At 40.8% G+C, this 19650-nt stretch overlaps 1 protein-coding gene across 2 annotated transcripts in view; it reads right to left on the reverse strand.

Annotated features, from left to right (window-relative positions):
* Positions 1 to 19602, reverse strand: part of foxm1 (forkhead box M1) — a 33238-nt gene extending 13636 nt beyond the window's left edge. Inside the window, exons 1-5 of one of the 2 annotated variants that reach the window (XM_059978139.1) lie at positions 19460 to 19602; positions 17731 to 18408; positions 2849 to 2994; positions 2139 to 2297; positions 761 to 889 (exon numbers count right to left, since the gene is read on the reverse strand). In XM_059978139.1, the coding sequence (XP_059834122.1) occupies positions 761 to 889; positions 2139 to 2297; positions 2849 to 2994; positions 17731 to 18364 (1068 nt within the window). In that variant the 5' untranslated portion in view covers positions 18365 to 18408; positions 19460 to 19602. Of the gene's footprint in view, positions 1 to 760; positions 890 to 2138; positions 2298 to 2848; positions 2995 to 17730; positions 18409 to 18553; positions 18625 to 19459 lie in introns of those variants that run through there. The other variant, XM_059978140.1, reaches the window with a different exon arrangement.
* Between the last annotated feature and the right edge of the window lie 48 nt (positions 19603 to 19650).

Here is a 19650-nt window from a genome sequence, read left to right on the forward strand (position 1 = left end):
CTTTGATTAAGTCACTCAACCAAACCTTTGATAAAGGCCACAAATTAAATTATCATGTGCAGTAGACATCTGGTTTTCTGGCTCTTCACTAACTAGCATGTTCCAGTAACTGGTATCTCAGGAGTGGCTGGAATCACCCAGGATGACATCAAGTTAACTGGCACAAATAGTAAACAAGCACCTAGCACTTGCTGTTTAACTGTACTTAAGAGTTCATATAGCAATTTCCACATCCTTGAAGCATCTTTAATGCCTCTCATCCAAGAATTACCATCAAATGTTATCTGCATAATAGTCCTGCTTCCATTACAACTTTCACACAGAACTGCTTGTGTGATAGTAAATATTATATTTTTAAATTCAAGAGATAAAGAATAAGCACTGAAGGATGACTTTGTATAAATTTGTTCAAAGACATTGGATAATTAATATAAAACATTCATAAGTGTATATAGCTATCAGGCACTTATAAATATATATTCATCATGGTTTGGATTTTCAAATTCATTTACTGGTAATCACAAGTGCAATTTTTAAGAAGGAAAATATTAAACATCTTCACTATCTTCACGAAAGCTGAGGAAAATGTCAATGTTATCTGACCTTACTTACAACCCACCATCATGAACGCCCAATCTGTTAATCCCTTGACCTAAGCAGTAAATGGAGGCTGCCTGTACAAGTTCATCTTTGTAATGGTCAATCAGATATCTATTCACCTCATTACTGAAAAATATTAAAAAGCACATTGAAAACACACCTTAACAACCTGATCCAATGTCAAAAAGCGGTTGGCTTCAGCACGAATGGTCCAGTGTGATACCTTGCCATTTTGAGATGTCTGACGTATGAACATATCATGCAAAGACAGGTTGTGGCGAATAGAGTTCTGAGGAGAAAATGAGAGCTGGTCATCAAGACAATAATTTTATAAATGAAGAATGTATTGTTCTCAGGAAATGACATGTCAGGATTGTATTTGCTGCAATAGTTCTTACAATTTACATAATGCCCCAGGTAATTAAATGTCCTAAAATGTTTTTACAAGAGCATTATTAAACAAAATTTGACAACTGAGTTACAGAGGGAGAGGTAGCATTTGATGACAAATGTTCAGTCCACAAGATATGACAGATTTTAAAATAAGAGTCAAATGAATTGGTACTTTTAAAAAATGCATATTTTAATCATGTAATAAATGAAAATTCAATATAGTTTTAACTCTATACACACAATCTACTTTAATATGATTGTAATCTTGATTATAGAAGGGAAATCTCAGTTTCCAGGGGTGGCAGCAGAATGATTGAAAGAGGCTTGAAATTGCAAGCATTAACTAGTTCACTGCTGATGATAATGTGCACTGCAATCAAGCATTAGATACCCAGCTAGCACGCAACAGGGTAGATAGACCAAATAAGCAAGAAAAACCAGACATCCTCAGCAAGTCAGGCTGTTATCCAAGATAGAAATTGCTTCAAGTCAATGATATTGAAATATTAATACCCTATTTCCCAATTTCTAGCATTATTTTCTTTTATATTAAATTTTGAGTAGCTGCAGATTTTTTTCGCTTTGAGATAATTTAATTTGCATTAAATTGAGCAGGAGTTGTAATAACTGAGAAATACAAAAACTAATGGTGTCAGAGAAAATAAAGTATTTGGATTAGTACTGAATACATGAGCTTCTCAGTATTCAAGTGCTTGTGCAGCAAGTTGAAAGCCCTATACCTACCAAGTAACAGAGCTCCTCTAAATGCTGAGAAGCCAATAACATCTTCACCTTGTGCATATATACCTTAAAATGATTATCAATTCGACTTCAGTCATTTAACCCAAAATTTGTGCCTTGGTCCGATTTATTTTTTAGCATGTCTGTAGGCTAAACGTAATTTGCCTTAATATTTATCAATTGCAACCTTAAGTTTCTTTTTAGTTGCCTGCAAATCCATTGGGGCTAAGACTTCCACCAAATTTGTGGGAAGTGAAGGATAACTATGCTCAGATGCTGCAGCATTTGGTTGTCCTACTTCAAACAAGGAGTCTAAAGATTTACATCATAATTATTGAACTTGCTTCCTCACTCCACAGAGATGTGTTACTGATACAACCTTGGTGGCTTTATTATCTACTTACTTTCCATCCTGGTTTGGCCACATGTTTGAAGTAGGGGAAATGATCCTCAATCCAGGTATAGATTTCTTTCAGCATCATCCTCTTGCTCTGAGTACTATTTATAGCAAATTGAATCATTGCCATGTATGAATATGGCGGCCGCTCATGAATAGACTCTGTCTACATTAAAGGAAGAAACCGTCAGGGAAAATACAGCCCTGCATCCAGGTTTATGTTCTGTTAACATATCAGGCACAAATGGCCAGCGCAGCAAATGTAGATTGGAAGAAACCCTTTCGTTACATTGCTCCAAATATAAAAAGCAAGATACATTTCAAGTTGATTATAGACAGTGTAAATTTTGATTCAGTCACTATTCTGAGAAAAAGCTTTTTGAACAACATGAAAATGGTTGTAATCGCTATAAAAATCCATTTAGCTGATCTCACCTCTTCAATCAATATCTCCATTTCCACAAAAGCTTTTTCATCTTCCACTTCATTCAACTTACTCCAGAACATCCCTTCTACTCTGACCTCAGCGATTCATGCCTTCTATACTCACAAAGCCCAATTACTTTTCATACCTCACATCCTTGACCTGAATATTAATTGTTCCTTGGAAAATTGAGAAATATTTAAACACAAAAACTTCACTAATGTTTTGAAGACAATGCTCCAGCATCCTCCACTAACTCAAGATTTAACAACGTTGGGAAGGGTAGTACTTACAATGGGCTCTTCTGGTACAGGCTCTTTATTTTCCTTCTCTGCTTCATCTTTTACATGGCAAGCCCCAAGACCATCTGTGCTCATCTTACCCAGCCACTGAATGTTGGTCAGACTGTCGTCCAGGTGGCGCTCAGGAGCTGTGGGAGCTAAGGCAAATAAATTATCAGCTGAGTTTTCACATAAGCAGTGGTAGGCTATGGTTTGTTTGGTGGTATCTTACATTGTTTTATAATGGGCTGAGCTACACTCTAAACCTGCCATTTGCGCTCCCGACGCCTGACACACGTACAAACCCTTGCAGACACTTGATTCCTAAGATATCGACAGTGTTACTGCTTTAGTTGTTCTGTGAATGGAAACTAGGTGATTGGCAGAGGAAAGTCAGGTCCTGCCCAAGCATTACTCTGAAATCCCCCCGACAGCTGTGCTAGCAAAGACCCTTTCACTATTTTCATGATCAGAACATTTAGAAAAATTAGAGTAAATTAAAAATCTTGAGAGCTATTAAAAATGTACTTATAAACACAATAAACTTCCATTAATTAATTACAAACATAAATATACAAAGAAATAAATAAACTGAAAGCTGAACTAAACTCAGCTTTCAAAGGAAAGTTAATGACCATATTGAGGTAAGTGGAACACTGAAAATGCACCAGCTTTGGTTGACATACATCAAAAGGCCTGGATAAGTATCAGGAGAATGTCTGAGAATGCCGGTGGACACAAGTGGAGCTCACAGAAAGACTGAGTATCTGACCGTTCAGATGGTTCTTAACTTCTGTACTGAAACATGCAGGCTTGGCAATTAGGAATGTGCTAGTGGACACATTGCAACTAGCTGGAGGCTTTCAACAATCAGCTACAATATAAAACTATCATCGTGGAGCTGAACTCGAATTCTGAGGTAAGCATTACAGTGACAGGCGAGCATTTGTAGTATTTATTGCCCATGTTAAATCGTCTGTGAGGTTATGATAGGCTGCTTTAAACCGTTGCATTTCTGTTGGCGACAGAGTCCCCTACAGTGCTGTTGTGTGATTTTTACAGAGTAATGAATAGCAGGGGTGGAAGGGTGGATATAAGTCTCTACCAAAGGAGGTATGAGGCGCTCCTTCCCTCTGCTAGCCTGTAGCTCACCCTTGGGCAATGCGTAGCACCTGCTTAGTCCCCCCAATCAGGGTCATAGGCGCAGGTGGTGGATGGTCATATGAGCAGCTGGTGCATATCACATGTCTTGGTTATGTCACCACAGATGTTAGGCAATCTCTGATGAGGATTGATAATGGCTGGGGTCACCCATCTTGTAAAAACACTGTCCAGAAGAAGGCAATAGCATACCACTTTTGTCAAGAATAATCATGGTCATTATGGAAGACCATGATTGTCTAAGTCATACCAAATGGCACATAATGACAACGGTGAATGAATGGCAAGATAATTCCCAATCAGGATGGCATAATTGGGAAGAGGGATTTGTAGATCGTGGCATTTCCATGTCCCTTTTGCCTAAATTATGAGTTCTTTCTAAAGAAGATGCTACCCAATGTCTTGCTGATTTGCTATGGTGCATTATACAAATAATACAGAATGTAGCCACAAAGCTTGTGTGTGGAGAACCCCTGGCCCCCACCCCCTTATTTTCACCATGGACGTTCAGTTCCTTTATACCTCCATCCCCCATCAGGAAGGTCTCAAAGCTCTCCGCTTCTTTTTGAATTCCAGACCTAACCAGTTCCACTCTACCACCACTCTCCTCCGTCTAGCGGAATTAGTCCTTACTCTCAATAATTTCTCCTTTGGCTCCTCCCACTTCCTCCAAACCAAGGGTGTAGTCATGGGCACCCGTATAGGTCATAGTTATGCCTGCCTTTTTGTTGGCTTTGTGGAACAGTCCATGTTCCGAGTCTATACGGGTATCCATCCCTCTCGTTTCCTTCGCTACATCGACGACTGCATTGGCGCGGCCTCCTGCACGCATGCTGAGCTCGTTGACTTCATTTACTTTGCCTCCAACTTTCACCCTGCCCTCAAATTTACCTGGTCCATTTCCGACACCTCCCTCCCCTTTCTTGATCTTTCTGTCTCCATCTCTGGAGACGGCTTATCTACTGATATCTACTATAAGCCTACAGACTCTCACAGCTACCTGGACTATTCCTCTTCCCACCCTGTCTCTTGCAAAAATGCTATCCCCTTCTCACAATTCCTCTGTCTCCACCGCATCTACTCTCAGGATGAGGCTTTTCATTCCAGGACGAAGGAGATGTCTTCCTTTTTTAAACAAAAGGGGCTTTCCTTCCTTCACCATCAACTCTGCTCTCAAATGCAACTCTCCTATTTCATGCACATCTGCTCTCAACCCATCCGCCCACCACCCCACTCAGGATAGGGTTCCCCTTGTCCTTACCTACCACCCTAACAGCCTCCGAGTCCAACAAATAATTCTCCGTAACTTCCGCCATCTCCAACAGGATCCCACCACCAAGCACATTTTTCCCTCCCCTCCTCTTTCTGCTTTCTGCAGGGATCGCTCCCTACATGACTCCCTTGTCCATTCGTCCCCTCCATCCCTTCCCACCAATCTCCCTCCTGGAACTTATCCCTGTAAGCAGAACAAGTGCTACACCTGCCCTTACACTTCCTCTCTCACCACCATTCAGGGCCCCAGACAGTCCTTCCAGGTGAGGTGACACTTCATCTGTGAGTCGCTGGTGTGGTATACGGCGTCCGGTGCTCCCGGTGTGGCCTCTTGTGGCCCGACGCAGACTGGGAGACTGTTTCGCTGAACACCTACGCTCGGTCTGCCAGAGAAAGCAGGATCTCCCAGTGGCCAAACATTTTAATTCTATGTCCCATTCTGTTATATCTATCCATGGCCTCCTCTACTGTCAAGATGAAGCCACACTCAGGTTGGAGGAACAACGCCTTATATACCGGCTGGGTAGCCGCCAACCTGGTAGCAAGAACATTGATCTCTCTTACTTCTGTTAATGCCCCTCCTCCCCTTCTTACCCCATCCTTATTTATTTATTTCCCCCTCCTTTTTTTTCCCTCTCTTTGCCTGTTCTCCATCTCCCTCTGGTGCTCCCCTCCCCCTTTCTTTCTCCCTAGGCCTCCCGTCCCATGATCCTTTCCCTTCAATAAAGTATGTCTGTTCTCCAGCTCCGTATCACTTTCGCCAATCACCTTTCCAGCTCTTAACTTCACCCCACCCCCTCTGGTCTTCTCTTATCGTTTTGGATGATTTCCTCATGTGTGGAGAGAGTGAATGCTTAAGGTTGTGGGTGAAGTACGATGGGCTGCTTTGTCCTCAGTGGAGTTAAACTTCTTGAGTACTGTCAGAGTTTCGTTTACCTGTGCTAGTAAACAGCATTATATCTTCTTTACAAACAGACAGGGGCTTTAGGCAATCACAAAATGAGTCACTCATAATAAAGTTGATAATTTCTCACTCAGAAATATTTACGTGGTCGGTTCTGTTATTTTCTGAAATCCTCAGGCTTTGAGGGATGGTGGGGAATTTGGCAAAGCCACTGTAAGTCACAGGAAAATGGAGATGTTACTATCTGGCAATTATAAACCAAGTATACTCTTCTCTACACTGAGTGCAAACTGCATTTTCCTCAGTAGTTACTAATGGAAATGATCAAAAACCCTTTTATAATAAAGGCAGGGCCACTGATTAAGCAGTCAAAAAGGAATGGGTCTGAAAATAGAACCAAAGGTATTTTAACAAAAAAAACAAAGATAAAGTAGAAAATTCCACTATATCCAGAACTAATGGGGTATAATGATTCTTTATGGGAATACAATTTTAACCAAATTAAATATAAAGGAAAATTATCCTGTCATCAAGATAGCTTTCCTACAGTTACTGTGTTAGTTTTATTTTTAAATCTCAATCATAACACACACACACTAAAATATCCCTAAAAGTAGCTTTCCCATGAACAAATCTATCATAGAGGACAACAGCTTAGAAACAGGCCCCTCATCTCATCTGGTCTGCCTTGTCCCATTGAACCACACCTGGACTGTAGCCCTCATATTCCTCACATTCATGAACTTATCCAAACTTCTCTTAAATGTTGAAATCTAATCCACATTATCCAAAGACCACAAGACATAGGAGAAGAATTAGGCCATTCAGCCCGAGTCTGCTCTACCATTCCATCATGACTGATCCCGAATCCCACTCAACACCATACACCTGCCTTCTCGTCATATCCTTTGATGCCCTGACCAATCAAGAAACAACCAAATTCTGCCTTAAATATGTCCACGGACTTGGCCTTCACCACAGTCTGTGGCAGAGCATTTCACAGATTTACTACTCTTGGGCTAAAAAAAATTCCTCCTTACCTGTGCTCTAAAGAGTTGTCCCTCAATTTTGAGTCTGTGCTCTCTGGTTCTGGATACCCTCACTGTAGGAAACATCCTCTCCACATCCAATTTATCTAGTTCTTTCAACATTTGATAGGTCTCAATGAGATTTCTCCCCCCCCCCCCCCCCGCATCCTTCTAAATCCCAGTGAGTACAGGCCCAAAGCTGCCAAATGCTCCTCATATGTTAACCTCTTCATTTCCGGAATCATCCTTGTGAACGTCCTCTGGACTCTCTCCAATGACAACATATCCTTTCTAAGATATAGGCCCAAAACTATTGACAATACTCCAAGTGCAGCCTAGGGTCTTATAAAGGTTCAGTATTATCTCTTTGCTTTTACAGTCTACTCCCCTTGAAATCAATGCCAACATTGTATTTGTCTTCTTTACCACAGACTCAACCTGTAAATTAGCCTTCTGGGAGTCTTGCGCGTGGACTCCCGAGTCCCTCTGCACCTCTGATGTTTGATCCTTCTCCCCACGTAGATAATAGTCCACACCATTATTCCTTTTACCAAAATGCATTATCATACATTTCCCAACACTGTATTCCATCTGCCACTTCTTTACCCATTCTTCCAATTTGTCAAAGTCCTCAACACTACATACCCCTTCACCTTTCCCCATATCATCCACACACTTTGCCACAAAGCCATCAATTTCATTATCTAAATCACTGACAAACAATGTGAACAGCAACAGTCCCAAAACTGATCCCTGAGGAACTGACAGTGGACCAATAAAGGCCCCATTTTATTCCTGCTTGCCGCCTCCTGCCTGTCAGCCATTCCACTATCCATGCCACTAACTTTCCATAGGATTTTATCGTGTTAAGAAGCTTCTTGTGACACCTTATCAAACACATCCACCACTTCCACTGGCAACTCATTCTATAATTGTGCTACATTCTGAGTGAACAAGTTCCCCTTCATGTTTCCTTAAACATTTCACCTGCACCCTTACCCTTTGACCTCTAATTCTAGCTTCACCCAACCTCAGTGAAAAAAGCCTGCTTGAATTGACCATCTCATAATGTTTTATACCTCTATCAAGGATTCTAAGTACACTTATTATCAAAGTACGTATGCAGTATGCAACTCTGCGATTCATCTTACTGCAGATGGCCACAAAAAAAAAAGACCATGTAATCCTTTCAAAGAAAATGTCAAACACCGGATGCGCAAAAAAAAAGAACAAATCATACAAACGGCAAAATAGAGCAAATGCACATCAAACCAGAGTTCTTGGAATGGTCTGGGAATATTCAGTTCATTGTACTAGGCTGCAGAGCCAGTCTGCCCTGATCAAAATTACGCAAAACAGCAATTTAAAGAAAAGCAGTAACCAGAAACCAGAAACAAAAATAACTGCAGTCCTCTCAAAGTAAGTCCAATCCATAAACTGCACCCATCAAACCTTGCCCAAGAACCAAGACTCTTGTACCTTCCTCCAGTGGCAGCGAGCTAGAGGGAAAGGGAAACTGGTCCATCACAGGCAGGCGGAGCTCCCCTTCTGCTCTAGTCCTCGTTGATTTCAATCTTTCTCAAAGGTTTAATCGGTGACTTGCTCAAGAATTGGAGCCGATCAGAGGCTTGTGCTCCGCTCATAGGCACACTCCTTTCTCAACCTCACCAAATTCCCTCTGAGACAGCAAAAGTGCCAGATCGCTCAATCAGTACTTTACATTATCAAAATGTAAATTATAGGCTCCAAACATACACAGAAGCACATTTAAAAGAACGAGAAGAAGTAGTAGTTTTGTGAACTTTCTGTAGGCATCGCCATTAGTCGCATTGGTTGCTGTCCCCATCTTGCCATATTAAATCTCCCCCATTGACCTATGCTCCGTAGAATAAAATCCTAATCTATTCAACCTTTCCCTACAACTCAGATCCTCCAGTTCCAGCAGCATTCTCCATACTCTTTCAATTTTATTATACTGTATATTTCCTGTAGGTCAGTAACCAGGAACTCCAAATTTGGCCTCACCAAAGTCTTATACAATTTCAACATCCCAACTCTTGCACTCAATATTCTGATGTATGGAAGCCAATGTGCCAAATCTCTCTTTACAACTCTATCTACTTGGGACACCACTTTCAAGGAATTACGGATCTGTATTCCCAGATACCTCTGTTCTATAGCACTCCTCAGTGCCCTACCATACACTGTAAGTCCTACCCTGGTTTGTCCTCCCAAAGTGTAACAATTCACAATTATCCGTATTAAATTCCAACTGCCATTTTCAGCCAATTTTTCCAGTGGGTCCAGATTCTGTTGCCAACTGTTCATGAAACCCTTAATCTTGGTGTTGTCCACAAACTTACTGATCCAATTTACCATCGTTTCAGATCTCTCCTGGTTCCAGCATGTAAGTGCCATTACGAAGAAAGTCCAGCAGCATTTCTACTTTCTTAGAAGTTTACAAAAACTTTGATAAACTTCTACAGACGTGTGGTGGAGAGTAAATTGATGGTTGCCTTGGCCTTGAATGGAAAAGCCTACAACAGTACTGGATATGGCCCAGTCCATCACAAAAGCCCTTCCCACCAATGAGCACATCCACATGGAGTGCTGTCACAGGAAAGCAGCATCCATCATCAAGGACGCCCACCATCCAGCCATGCTCTCTTCTCATTACTGCCAGAAGTACAAGAGCTTCAGGACCTGCACCACCAGTTTCAGGAACCCCTCAGCCATCAGGCTCTTGAACCAGTGGGGGTAACTTCACTTGCCTCATCATAAACTGTTCCCACAACTCATCAAGAAGTCCTCATCTCACGTTATCAGTAGTTATTACTTGTTGTAGCAGCCAAACTAAATCAAAACCAAAACAACTGCTGCTGGCAGCATCTCTATGGATTTATTATACTTGCTTGATGCGCCCTCACTCCTGTAGAGATTGTTCCATATGTTGAGGATATGTATTCAATCCTTTATTAGCAATAAGCAAACATATAATCTTAAAGCAAGGAAACTCAGGCATACCCAAGTGTAACCTAAGCATTACTAAGCGGTCAGCAAAGGACATAACTTTCGTCGGTCCCCAGCTTCTTCAAACTGCCATGAACAAAGCACGAAGGCGTTATTTATTCCCTTTGCTTTTACCAAGCCACTGCTCATGTATCTAGTTACTATAATGAACGTGCAATGCAGAATAAATGCAGATAAAGAACAGGTGCATGGCTCCTACACTTATTTATTTGTTATATTTCCCATTTTCTCTTTCTTTTATATTTGCTCAGTTTGTTGTTTTTTTTGCATGTTGGTTATTGTCCATCCTGTTGGGTGCAGTCTTTCATTGATCCTATTGTGTTTAGTCTATTTACTGTGATTGTCCACGAGAAAATGAATCTCAAGGTTGATGATAATTTTTCTTTGCACTTAGAACATTGTCATCTACTGTATATCAACAGTCTGGATAATAAAGACAAACAATAATGGACTCAGCACCAGTCGTTGTGGCACACCACTAGTCACAGCGTCTGTTCAGAGAGGCTTCTCTTGTGAAACCAATGTTGAATCCAATTTACTATCTCATCCTGAATGTCAAGCAACTGAACCTTGTTCACCAAGTTCTCACATAGGTCTTTGTCAAAGACCTTGCTGAAGTCCATGTAGGCAATGTCCTTTCCTTCATCAGCTTTCCTGGTAACCTCCTGAAAAAAACTCTATAAAATTGGCTAGACATAACCACCATGCACAAAGCCATATTGACTATCCCTAATCAGGCGCCATCTATCTAAATGCATATGTGACATTCTGGTTAAGATTTTTACTGCTATGCTGCAGGTATTTCATTTTAGCAGTTCTGTAAGAGCAGTCTGTTCTGCTTTCAGCCTGTCTGGGTTTGAGCTGAGGCAAGGGGCTTTGTTGTTCAACTTAGGAATGTGGTGTCAGCCAATCAGGATGGTAGAATTCAGAAAATGTTCTGGAGAACACTCGATAGAGAGGTCTTTGTTGGCGGGAGCTGGGGAAGACAGGGCAGAAGACGGCTGAGGATGCCGTCCCTGTTGCACAAGGTGCTTTGTGCAAATGAATTGCTTCAAGGAGGAAGGGTTGATACTCCTGTGGGAGAGCCCATTTGTTCAAGATGGATTTCGAGTGACATTTGGAATGTGCAGTGTATATGGTGACTGAAAGATTTGAGCCCCACCGTGCACATGCAATTGTTTAAGTACAATGGGTCCTTTTTTACCCCCCTTTCCTTTAATAACTAATTGCTTAAGTTAACATTCTTAAATATCTTTACAATTGTATGCAGTGTACTATCTGTTATGATTGCCAAGGGCAGTAATTCACACAAACCGGTCTTTGGGTGGGCGAGACATCCCAAGCTCACAGATTTGGCAGGACCAAAGCTGTATACACCCAACGAAGCCCAAGAAAGGTGGGTTCCTCCTCGCAGAGTCTGAGGGTTCATTAGTGAGGGATGAATGAGCCACATTTCCAGAGATACCCAGTAAAAAGGGGTTTCACTTATCCTGTTGGTTGGAATACCCACCAATAATTTATCTACTACTGACCTCAGACTCACCAACATAATTTCCAAGCTTATTCTTAGAGCCTTTCTTGAACAACAATTGCTACCCTTCAGTCTCATGGCACCTCACCTGGTGGCTAAGGACATTTTAAGTACCTCTGAAAGGGTCACTACATTTCTGCGGTCTCCCCCATCAAGCTCCAATAAACACCTTGCCAAGCCATAGGGACTTATCCACCCTAACGTGCCCCAAGACAGCAAGTACCTCCTCTTCTGTAATCCATACATGATACACAACCTCACTACAGTTCTGCCTCTGTAATATAGACTCTGTGTCTGTCTCCTGAGTATTTACAGATGGGAAATCTTCATTTAAGATCTGCCTCATCTCATTCCATTTCTATCCTCTTTCATTACAAGAAATAGTAACCACAAGGATGTGTAGCTGGTTGGAAAGATACAATAAGAACATGGGAAGGAACAGGCTGTCCCAAGGATGGGCCTCATTTATCCATTTCTGGAATCTTGGTATCATCAACAAGGCTACCTTTTTGACTACCTTTAGTTACTTTTAAGAAGTTGGTGATGAGCTTCCCACTTGGTGTGGAGTCCCGTACGAAATGGTCATAGTGCTGTTGCACAGAAAGCTCCAGAACTGAGATCCAGCAACAACGAAGGAATAACAATACATTTCAAAAACAAGGATTTTGTGTATCTTCGGGGGGACCCACTGATGTGCTTAAGCTGCTTCAAGGCTGTAGGAATCTGCAGGGACAGTATATTGTCTCTGGTCCTTGCCTTCTCACAAGATCAAGAGTTAGTAATGGCACTGTCACTGAACACCAAATGAAGCCAAATAAACTGTACATCTCTTTATCTCTCACACACACAAATGGTCTTTCAACTTGTGTGGCATGGTGAGATGTAGACAGTTGCCACATAAGATGTTTTTTTGGGTGCTTTGTATTGGTGGAAATAGGAGCAAGGAAGGAAAAAAGGATACGAGATAGACAATAGATGCAGGAGCCGGCCATTCGGCCCCTCAAGCCAGCACCGCCATTCACTGTGGTCATGGCTGATCATCCACATGTGGTGAACTCTGTGCCTGTCTGGACACGCCCCCTGCTGAATGCTCCTGTGGCTCCTCCCACAGGCCCCTGTATAAAGGCGATCTGAGGCCTGACGCTCGGCCTCAGTCTCCAGGACATAGTATGATGGACACTCACTCCTGGTTCCTTCTTCCAGTCAATAAAAGCCGATATCTCGCCTTACGTCTCAGTGTGAGTTATTGATGGTGCATCACCACATCAATACCCTGTTCCTGACTTCCCCCCCATTTCCCTTGACTCCGCAATCTTTAAGAGCTGTATTTAACTCTTTCTCGAAAGCATCCAGAGAATTGGCCTCCACTGCCTTCTGAGGCAGAGCATTCCACAGATCCACAATTCTCTGGGTGAAAAAGCTTTTCCTCAACTCTAGCTGACACATGTGCAAACAAAGCCCGCGAATATTCCGTCGTGAGGATATCCCGAGCAGCCAGATGTATTGCTCCTGTCATTCCCTGCATGTTTCTTACTCTAAACAAGGGAATCACAGTCTCAGGTTACAAGATATCATCACAGTATAACAATGGGAATAGGAGATACTTCATCATACAAGTTTACAACTTGTATACACATAGACATCAAGAGATAGGAGGTCAGTGTGGGAATATGGCATTGCGATAGAATGTACAGATTGGCAGAGCAGACTCAAAGGACTGATAGGCCTAATCCTGTTACTGCTCATCATCCAAAGGTTCTCACCCCAGCTTTTGACCCAAAACCTCCTTGTTAAATAATGCTGTACACAGCATGTTAGGCCAACACCATTTTTGAGAACTTGATAAGTAAATGTTGAAAGGTGCCTCCATATCTGCCCTTGCACTGAAGTACATCTTTTCCATAACTACAATAAAACACTTACCTCAGAAGTTTTTTCAAGAACTGAATAAATATGTAAGGAAATTTCTTTGGAAAGGAAAGGTGTCAAAATTTTAAGAATTATTATAAAGCAAATCAACTTAGATTTATTGCGTCTTTTTTTGATGAAGAAAAACCGGCATGGATTAGAATAGAACTAGATAAGGTAGGAGAAAACATACCAGAAGATTTTATATATAAATGGGAATCCAAATGGATACGGGAAAAAAAAGAATCTCCTATATTAAGACACTTGATTGATTTATGGAATAAGGTAAATATGGACGATGAGATAAAGAAATCTTTATTAGCAAAAAGAACTTTAATTCAAAATAGGCTTATTCCTTTTACAATGGATAATAAACTTTTACATAATTGGTTCCAAAAGGGGATTAAATACATAGGTGATTGTTTTGAAGGAGGTATAGATGTCATTTGATCAATTAAAAAATAAATATAAAATATCAAATAACACTCTTTTCTGTTATTTTCAATTAAAGGCTTATTTACAAGAAAAGCTGGGACAAACAATGTTGATGCCAAAACCTAGTGAAATAGAAATATTATTTCAAAAAGGAAAAATTTAAAAATGTACATCTTGTATGTATAATTTGATTCAAAAACAGACAATTAAATCAGGAATTCATAAATCAAGACAAAAATGGGAATATGATTTGAATGTTAAAATTGATGGAAAAAACTGGTCAAGATTATGTTCTGATAGTATGAGAAATACAATAAATGTTCGACTTAGATTAATACAATATAATTTTTTACATCAATTATATATAACACCACAGAAAATAAATAGATTAAATTCCAATATGTCTGACCAATGTTTTCGATGTAATCAAGAAATTGGTATTTTTTTACATTCTACTTGGTCTTGTTTTAAAATTCAACCATTTTGGATAAATTTAAGACTTTTATTGGAACAAATTACTGGAGTACAACTCCCACATAGTCCAGTATTATTTTTATTAGGAGACATTGAAGGGACAATACCAAAACTTAAATTGAATAAGTATCAGAAAAAATTTATAAAAATTGCATTGGCAGTAGCTAAAAAAGTTATCGCAGTTACCTGGAAATCTGATTTATATTTAACTATGGATTGTTGTAATAATGAAATACATAGTTGTATTCCAATTGAAAAAATTGCATACAAGAAATGAATATGATATATTTTTGAAAATTTGGCTCCCGTACCTACAAAAGATAGGATTAAATACATAGGTCCTTTGAAGATAAAATTATAAAGTAATTGGGGAAAGTAAAAATAAATATTAAAATTATTTTGAACTCCATGGAGCATGTGGGGATCCTCCGATATCCAGGTAATCTTTTTCTCCTTTTTCTCCCTTTTTTTCTTTCTTTAGATAAGGGTTAAGGGGAGGGGAGGGTTAAGGGGAGGGGGGAGGGTTAATATTATTTTTCTCACTATTTTATCATCACATTTATTCTTTGTAATTTTCTAAAATTTAATAAATAAATAAATAAATAGATAGATAGATAGATAAATAAATAAATAGATTTTAAAAGCTGCAATAAAGCACAGTCCTACTCCTTCCTCACAGGTTGATCTATACCCACAACTGTGTGACTAGGCATAGCTCAAATGTCATATACAAATTTGCTGATTATACAACCATTGTTGGCAGGATCTTAAATGGAGATATGAGGGCGTACAGGAGTGAGATATACCTGCTAGTTGAGTGGTGTTGTAGCAACAAACTTGCACTCAACGTCAGTAAGAACAAAGAGCTTCAGGCAGGGTAAGACGAAGGAACACAAACCAATCCTCATAGAGGGATCAGAAGTGGAGAGGGTGAGCAAATTCAAGTTCCTGGGTGTCAAGATCTCTGAGGATCTAACCTGTCCCAACATAATAATGCAGCTACAAAGAAGGCAAGACAGCAGCTATATTTCATTGGGAGTTTGAGGCAATTTGGTCTGTCACCTAAAACACTCAAAAACTTCTACAAATGTACCAAGGAGAGCACTCTGACAGTCTGCATCACTGTTTGGTGTGTGGGGGGAGGTTACTGCACAAAAGCTACAGAAAGATGTAAAGTTAGTCAGCCCATTTTGGATCCAAGACATCTTTAAGGAACGGTGCCTCAGAAAGGTAGTGTCAATTGTTAAGGACCCTCATCACCCTGGACATGGCCTCTTCTCATTTCTACCACCAGGAAGGAAGTACGGAAGCCTGAAGGCACATGCTCAGTGATTCAAGATTCTTCCACCCCTGCCATCCAATTTCAAGATGGAAATCAAACCCATGAACACTACCTTACTTTTTATTATTATTATTTCTGCTTTTGCACTATTTTTAATTTAACTATTTAATATACGTATATGTACTTACTGTAAATGGTCTTTTTATATATTTATCGTGGTACTGTTGTCGCTAGGTTAACAAATTTTGCAACAGACACCGGTGATATTAAATCTGATTTTGATATTCTTGGGCCTCATTCTGCAGATATATTGTCAACTCATTTTTTTTTCCAAACTGGTATTCCCGTGTCTTGAGACTGTTTCGAGATGTGAAGGGCTTGGGAGAGATTGAATTCTACCAGATGCAGCTGCTCAAGACCACAATCACACTTGCAGGGAAGCCATCTTATGGCTACTGGCTAGCTTTACACCGAAGTGGCGGCCCTTCTTGTTAGTAGGTGATCAGTAAGTGGTTTGATAAACTCAAATGCAGTCAATGAAATGCTGAATCCAGGCAAAGCAGGCCATTCTTAAGCACTCTTATCTTAAGCTCCATTCTCATCTTGTTCAGTCTTATTCTGATTAGTCTGATGTGCTGAAAATGGAAATTGTTCAAAGGAGGATCATCGAGATGATTCCAGGTTTAAATAGCTTGTCATATTAAGAGCGTTTGATGGCTGTCGGCCCATATTCACTGGAATTGAGAAGAATGAGGAGTGACCTCATTGAAGTCTGTCAAATGATGAAAGGGCTTGATAGAGTGGATGTGGAGAGGATGCTTCCTATGGTGGGAGAATTGAAGAGCAGAGGACACAGCCTCAGAATAGAGGGGCGTCCTTTTAGAACAGAGATGAGGAGGAATTTCTTTAGCCAGAGAGTAGTGAATCTGTGGAATTAATTGCCATAGGCAGCTGTGGAGGCTTAATCTATATGCATATTTAAGGCGAGTTTGATAGATTCTTGATTGGTCAGGGCATGAAGCGATATGGGGAGAAGGCAGGAGATTGGGGCAAAGGAGAAAATCGATCAACCATGATGAGATGGCAGAGCAGACGCAATAGGCCAAATCGCCTCCTATACCTTGCAGGTTTTATCAAAGCAAAGCTTGAAATGGGACTAAAACTTGGAAGTGTATGAATTGAGAGAAGGCTACCAATAGCAGATGAAATTTAACATAGAAGAATGACAAATGTAAACTGTAAAAATAAAGAGAATTGAACGATTTATAAGATCATATGAAATAGGAGCAGTATGAGGCCACATGGTCCATCGAGTCAGTTCGGCATTTCATCATCTCTGACTTATTATCCCTCTCAACACCATTCTCCTGCCTTCTCCTCGTAACCTTTCACACATTTAGTAATCAAGAACTTAACAATCTCCACTTTAAATATATCCAAAGACTTAGCTCCACAGCCGTCTGTGGCAATGAATTCCACAGATTTCTCTTGCACGGAAATTTATATTATCTATTCATTATATCCTGTGAATGTAGCGAATGTGGCTTTAAATTGATCTGGTTCTACTTTTCTGAAAGCTATTGTCAAAATATCACAAGTGCTCTTGTAATTATGTTCCACAGTATTGTACACAGCAGTTAGTGCAGCTGTCTCAAGCTGCAGATACACGGGCTTGATCCTGACCTTAGGCACTGTCTACGTGCAGCTAACACATTCTCCTCTTCACTACATAGATTGTCAGAGATAACGTTGTACATAGTATTTAATATGAGAAAGAATCTTGCGGATTAGTATTTAATTATCCAGATAATGTACTGTCAGTTAACCTCTCTGTCAGGAATAATAATAACACAAAGGAATGTTTCTTACCTGTATCAGTGTCTAGATCATACAAAGCTGATGGCACCAATGTTTCAGGGATGTTGGTGCACATCTCCTCCTTTTTGATGCTGATACTGTTTGCAGAGTCCAGTAACGTCACTTTCCCATCTGAAGCAGTAGCTTTCATGTTCGATTCTTCATGGAACTCAAGAGATTTTTGTCTGCTCTCTAACAAATTAGGAAAACCATTCTGGGTCGAGGGATTATTACTTCCCAAAAGCGGACTTTGGTGAGAAGTTGCATTACTACTCAGAAGAATAAATTTCTTGGGACCATTACTGCCACTTTCTTTTCCCTTCGCAGTGAGTGCTGCTATGATGCTTTGAAGATCAGCGTTTCTCGGAATTAACACGACTTGAGTGTTGGGAATTGAAGGATGGTTTACAATCCTAATCCCTTCTGGAAATTTTTGAATGTCATTGGCTGTGTTTTTTAGTGATGTTCCCAAAACATCTTTACTTGGGCAGGTACTAGCTGCATCAAAATCTCCAGCCATAGATTTGCATTTGCTCCTAGGACTTTTTTCCTCAGCAGCATTGTCCTTTGTATCCACAGGGTTACTGAAGGTCAGGGGACGTTTCCTCCGTTTCAGAATCAAGGGCCTCCTCGGACTGGCCTTCATTCTTAGTGCAGCAGGAGCTCATTCAGTAATGTACAAGGATGTGCCTGCAACATTATGTTTAGAAATTTTCATTTAATCAAAAATAAAGGTAACAAATCATAGACCAAATATGACCCATAGTACATTAAGTATACAATTAAATATACATGCCAATGAATGAAAAGTATTTAGACAAGAAAATAACAATACCAAAGGTGATTGGGATCAGATGTCCACCCTAAAGTTTTGAAGGAAGTCGCTGAGACAACTGCAGATTTCATAGTCTTTCACCATGAGATTTGAATTTGGGACTACTGTACTCTTTTAAAGTGTGAAGTTAGGCATAGCACTTTGCGGGTGAGAATAGGTAATCAGGGAATTGTTACGGGGAAATATAGTAAGATCTATCATTAAGAATAGAATGACTGGAAGTTTTCAGTTGATTACAGTCAACTTGGAATTCAAATTTTTATTTTGGAAAGGTGACGAAACCGGTCTTAAGAGACGTTTAAGAAGTCCCTATAAGTTAAGATCGCAATAGACGATTTGTTAGGGCCAAGCAATATTTAAAAAAGAGAGGAAGGATTTTGAAATTGACAACTGAATGGAAGAAAGTCGAGTTCAGGAAACGGAAATGGGCGATTACGCTCTTTTTGACAGACATTAAAGGGGATCACGGGTCTGCTCAGTTTCTAGTAAAATATTCTACAAGGTCCCAATACAGTAAATGTGCCGCTATCATCAACGACCCCAAGAAACTAAAACTACGCGTGTAGCTTTGCATGAGGTAGCATCTGAACCCAACTTCACCAGCAAAGAACTGCCGCAGGAAGTGAGCACAGCTGAGCAAAGGAATTGTCGAAGTCCCGCACCAGGACTAATATTGATCGGTTCCTCTGACAGGTTGTCTGTTGAACTGGATTTCAGTTGGCTTAAGCTAGGAATGTGTCCATTCAGGTGGTCACCTGAATAGTTCAGCGCACATGGTCACATTTATGAACGCGGCAGCCTGCAGCAGCACCGCCCGTGGGCTGGAAGGTCAGATAAGCATCGGTGCGGAAACGGCAGAGCGGGTCGAATACTGTCCGGAATCGGCCGGATGCTCTCTGCGCTCACCTGCATATTAGCGAGTCCCGCAAAGTGACCTCGACCCTGTCTTAGTTTACGATCGGGGGCATTCCGGCGACGGCGACGGCGGCGGCGTCCCAGCCGGACTGCGTTGTGCGGGTTCCCGTGCTTTGATCGGGGCCACCCCTCCGGCCTGTGCGCGGTCGCTCTGGCCAGGCCGCCGGACTGCCTCTGGGTTC

This window comes from Hypanus sabinus, chromosome 8, assembly GCF_030144855.1.
Source record: "Hypanus sabinus isolate sHypSab1 chromosome 8, sHypSab1.hap1, whole genome shotgun sequence".
Classification (NCBI taxonomy): domain Eukaryota; kingdom Metazoa; phylum Chordata; class Chondrichthyes; order Myliobatiformes; family Dasyatidae; genus Hypanus; species Hypanus sabinus.